Source organism: Diospyros lotus, chromosome 4, assembly GCF_014633365.1.
Source record: "Diospyros lotus cultivar Yz01 chromosome 4, ASM1463336v1, whole genome shotgun sequence".
Classification (NCBI taxonomy): Eukaryota; Viridiplantae; Streptophyta; class Magnoliopsida; order Ericales; family Ebenaceae; genus Diospyros; species Diospyros lotus.
The window spans coordinates 38985004-38990045 of record NC_068341.1 but is presented as its reverse complement, the minus strand read 5'-3'; the positions used below and the strand labels follow the sequence as shown (position 1 = coordinate 38990045).

The window sequence follows — 5042 nt, the reverse complement described above, 5'->3', positions numbered from 1 at the left end:
ATAAAAATTCAATCTATTTAATTATTTTATTATTGGAGTTAATTGTGAAGCTTATTCCCAATTTAAATTAGACAACTTTTTAGATTGTGTAGGTTTGAGTCAAAATATTTGTCCCTAATAAAATATAACTAACTAGTAATTAATATATATATATGACTGTAAGAAATTTTAATCTTAAATAAAACATCTCTAATATCAAGTTAAAAAAGTACTCAAGGTTAAGAAATGATCAGATATAAAGGCATACAAATTTATCAACAAAAAAATAATAATCTAGATTTAAAGATAAAAATGTTAGTTCTTAAATGACTCAAATTTTATTTTTCACACGGTTCAAGACAGAATTAGTGACGGAAAGTCAGTCTCATTAAAAAGTGGCATAACTGGCCAATCAAAGATGAATTTTGACTTATGTCGCTATTTAGAGACATATATATTATTGGTTTCATTTTGATGATATTTTGATGATAAATATTTTAACACAAAAGTTTAGTAAGTGTTGGTTAATGATTTTGCAATAAGTGAATTGGATTTAAAGGTTTTGAACTTAAAGCTTTGGACACAACTTTATTAGGGTTTGAACTTAAATTATTTTGAATAATTTTTGAAAATGGTTTTGAACTTGTCTTTTAAATTAATAAAATTTTGTGAATTTTAAAATATTATTAAAATTTTAAATATAAAGAAAATGACTCTAAAATATAAGAAAAAATATTTAAACATTGAATCCAAGGGCAAAATTATCGACTTCTTTTCTAGGTTTGTCAATTGATTTTTCAAAGTTAAGACAAACTGTCCATTGCTTTCCAAAGCAAGTAAATCGGTTTTAATTCGTGCTTTGTAGTTTAATATTTTAGAATTAAACAGTCAACTGTTCTTCAAACTTGGAAAAATTGTCGACTTTCTTAAAATATTTAAAAATAAATTGTCGACAACCTATTGAAACTATTGATAATTTATTATGTTTGAAAAATTACTAATGGCTATTTTTCTGCAAATTGATCCTTTACCATTTTTGTTCTAGCGGCTAGAAATCTATAGGGGACATTCAAGGGTATAAATACAAGTCATTTTGAAGATCAAAACCATTGTTAAAGAGTGAGCTTATACATTTTAAAGATTAGATTTTCAAATTCCTTTTGACCTTCATTGTTTCAATCTGTTCTTCCTGAAGACTTGTTCTTATCTATAAAAGATCTCATTTTAAAATTCTTGTGTTAAGAGAGTTGTGTTTCTTATTCTTCTTTATAAGAGTTTCTTAATTAGCAGGAAGTGTTAACAGGCTAACAAGATAGTTAACAGTTGTATTGGATCATGGTTGCACTCCATATATATTTTTATTTATGTGGGTTTGGAAATCTCTAATTGAGAGATAGAATAGTAAATGTAGGCTGACAAGAGCTAAACTGCTATAAATGTTTTGTATTTGTTGTACAATATTAATGTTGCAAAACTCTTTTACATAAAATCATATCTTGTTTATTATTCTGAAAATATTTTTAAGATCCTCCAAATTTTTATTCATCCAATTCACCCTTTTAATAATCTGTAATCCCAAAATCAAGAACCAAAATCTTCCAAACTATATATTGAAAACAATAATTCTAAATCCTCCAAACACAAGAAGAAACAAAGAAATAACAAATTAATTATGAGAATTATTGACATTAGCAAATTATAAGAATTGACTATTTTTGTTACTGCATTTAAATTACTTTTCTCAGATTCTCTCTCTCCTCTATCATCTCTCACTTTTCCCTCTCTCTTAATCTCGCTTTCTTTCTTATCTCCCACACGCACTGATGGTTTGGCGATGCCCTCATATAGTCGATTGCCATTGAACCTATCTCTTTACTGTCTCTTTCTCTCTCATTTCCTCTTCCTTTTCCTTTGTAGTTTATTGAATCAAATAGGGGTTAATGGTGATGGATTCCTTGTCGTCAATGGGCTAGAACCCATCTATGATGGGGTTGCAGCGGGATGGACATATGACTAGATGGATATATATATAGTTTAGAGGTTTTTTTAAATTATCTCTGCAACCTCTGTCCATCGCTATTGAGTTTGAGTCTCCCTTTGTAACGATAGGAGCAAAAGTGTTGTATAATTACTAAAGTCAAAGAAAACTTTCAATATTTTTGAAGAACATAGGGGCAATCGATGTCTTTTTGTAGTGTTGCGTGAAATTTATCCTATGATTATAACTAATACATGTATGTACTGATTAAATAAAATATTACGACATATATGTCTTTTGTATAATTAAAGTGGGACAAGGATATGATTTGTGTAGTGCAAGTCATGTAATTCCATTCATTCATGTACTTATGTGCTTCATGTATATATGCATGTATCAAAATGGAGAAGAGTTGTATCATAACGACAAAACTGGCCAGCTTTGAAGGGACCTAACCAAAGGAATCCCATCAATTTCTCCCTTTATATATTTTTATATCTCCAATTACTTATATTAAGAGAAGACTTTGGCCCTGTAACACTATAATATATTAATTATAATATATCAGATAAAGAATTTGTCAATATATAATGAAGTAGACGACCCACGTCTGCACTCAGTTTCCTTTTTCTTCTCAACTACGTACAGCCTGCAGCCATGGTGGCCGCCACTCTAGTTGTTTAATTATATAGTTATTATCAAAACCCTAGCAAGCTCCATTGCTTTCTGAGCCGTAGAAATAGCAATAGTATCATAAAAAAAACCCTAAATGCTTTTCCATTCAATCATGTCTCTCCCCGGTTAAAGGGCACATCTCATTATTTATGTCTGTGTGATGATCTGTCAACAGCATCTTTTCTTTTCTTGGAATATATATATATATGTATATATATATATAATTAAGCTCCTTGTTCTTGAGGTCACCTCTCTCTCTCTATCTCACTCACACACACACAATCTCTCTCCCTCTCTCTCTCCCATATTTCTAAGAGAAGGATATATCTTCAATGGGAAGGAAACCTTGCTGTGACAAACGCCTAGGGTTGAAGAGGGGTCCATGGAGCAATGAAGAAGATCACAAGCTCATCAACTTCATCCTCACCAATGGCATCCATTGCTGGAGAATGGTTCCCAAGCTTGCAGGTGAACACAAACTAAATATACAGTTTTATATATATATATGTGTGTGTGTGTGTGTGTGTGTGTGTGTGTGTATGTATGAATATATGTAGCAAACTAGCAGTACAGAATTAATATTATGCTATAATTAATGCCTGATAACAGGTCATTATACTTAATTCTGCGTAAAAGTTTATATGTTGTGAAACTTCTTCCAGCAGCTTTGGTGTAAGATTAGTCCATGCATGGCAGCTGACTAATTAAAAGGGTTTCATTAATTTTTGTGTGAGAATGAAGGCTTGCTGAGGTGTGGAAAGAGCTGCAGATTAAGATGGATGAATTATCTGAGACCTGATCTTAAAAGAGGGGCTTTATCTGATGCTGAAGAGGATCAAATTATACAACTTCATGCCCGTCTTGGCAACAGGTAATCAATTAATTCAAACAAATGTTTCTAGCTACATTAAACTCCAATTCCTGATTTTGAATAATCTTAATTACCCTATTTTCTACTGTGACTTTTCCCTCTTTATCGAATCTAGCAACTCTATTTCTTTCAAAGGGCCCCACTTATTAAGATTAAAATTATGGACAGAGGGAAATTTGGGTGGAAAACCTTGAAAGTCATCCATTGGTTGAAGCATGTGACATCTCTAAGTGGTGACAACTACGTTTGTATTAACAATTATTCACACTTTTTAACCAGTGCCATCCATTTCAATTATATATATACAGCATGCATGGTGTTGCTTATAAAATGAGCGGCTTGGCTGGCCTGACTCTAATTATGTTCAAAGTTGGGTCATATTGCCTCCTAATTAAGAAGGGGAGGCCCAACATGATCCAACAGTCAATAGTCTAGCCTAATTAAGTGCCCCAATGGACCTTCGATACAGCACCCCAAATGCTTAAATAATAATGGTTTTGCATGCAGGTGGTCTAGGATAGCCTCCCACTTTCCCGGGCGCACAGACAACGAAATAAAGAACATCTGGAACACCCGCATCAAGAAAAGGCTGAAGCTCCAAGGATTGGACCCACTCACCCATAAACCTATAATTGATCACCTTCATCATTGGGATCAGGATCAAGAGAAATATGATCAAACGGCAGAGAGCGATCATGTTCATTCTAATAAAGAGAAAACAGCTGAAGCAAAATTAGAAACCAACATGAATATCATCACAACCACAGCAGATCATCATCAGCAGGAATTAATCTCCCAGAATGAGCAGCAGCAGCAAGAAAATGGAGGAGAATTAGGGGCAGCAGGGAAGGGGATGATGAATATGGCGGTACTGTCAGATGAAGCCACTGATGAGCTTCTGCAGAGCCACGAGATTTTCTATGGAATTGGAAGCTTGGAATTAGAAGAAGGAGGAGGAGGAGGAGGAGGAGGAGAAGCGGCGGGGTTCATGTGGATGAAGGAATTAGCAATTACCACTCCCAGCAGCAGCAGCAGCCCTTCAGCTTCTTTCTCTGTGGATGAACTTTCTCTCAACTACAACTGCCCTTCTAATTCTAATTCCATGGAAGATCATTCGTCGTCGTCGTCGTCTTTGCAACATGAGTTGCAATGGGTGGATGGAATTGTTGATTCCATGCTTTCATGCTGGGACGGTTTTAGCTAGAGCTAGAAGATGATGAGCTTTTCATTAATTAATTGCACATCATGAATGAAGCTAATTAATTAGACCTTAATTAGCTTCAATTAGTGATAGTTTAATTAGCTTGAATTTCTATCCTTTCTTTCTCTCCAAGCTTCTTGCTCTCTCTCCCTCTCCGATTAATAATTAATTAACCGGGTTTGTGATTTGTATCATACATATATATATATATATATATGTTATCATTATATATGATCGTAATTGATTGTTATTTAAGCTTATATTTGACTTTAATATATATCTTGTGTTTATTTCAAAGTTCTTATCGGGTCTTTTAAACTTTTAATTAAGCATAAAAA

General features: G+C 33.3%; 1 protein-coding gene across 1 annotated transcript; it reads left to right on the top strand.

Annotated features, from left to right (window-relative positions):
• The first annotated feature begins 2863 nt into the window (after positions 1-2863).
• Positions 2864-4733, top strand: LOC127800172 (myb-related protein 315-like). The gene is made up of 3 exons (XM_052334628.1): positions 2864-3100; positions 3374-3503; positions 4011-4733. The coding sequence occupies exons 1-3, from the start codon at positions 2965-2967 to the stop codon at positions 4705-4707; spliced, it is 963 nt and encodes a 320-aa protein (XP_052190588.1). The 5' UTR covers positions 2864-2964; the 3' UTR covers positions 4708-4733.
• Positions 4734-5042: the final 309 nt, after the last annotated feature.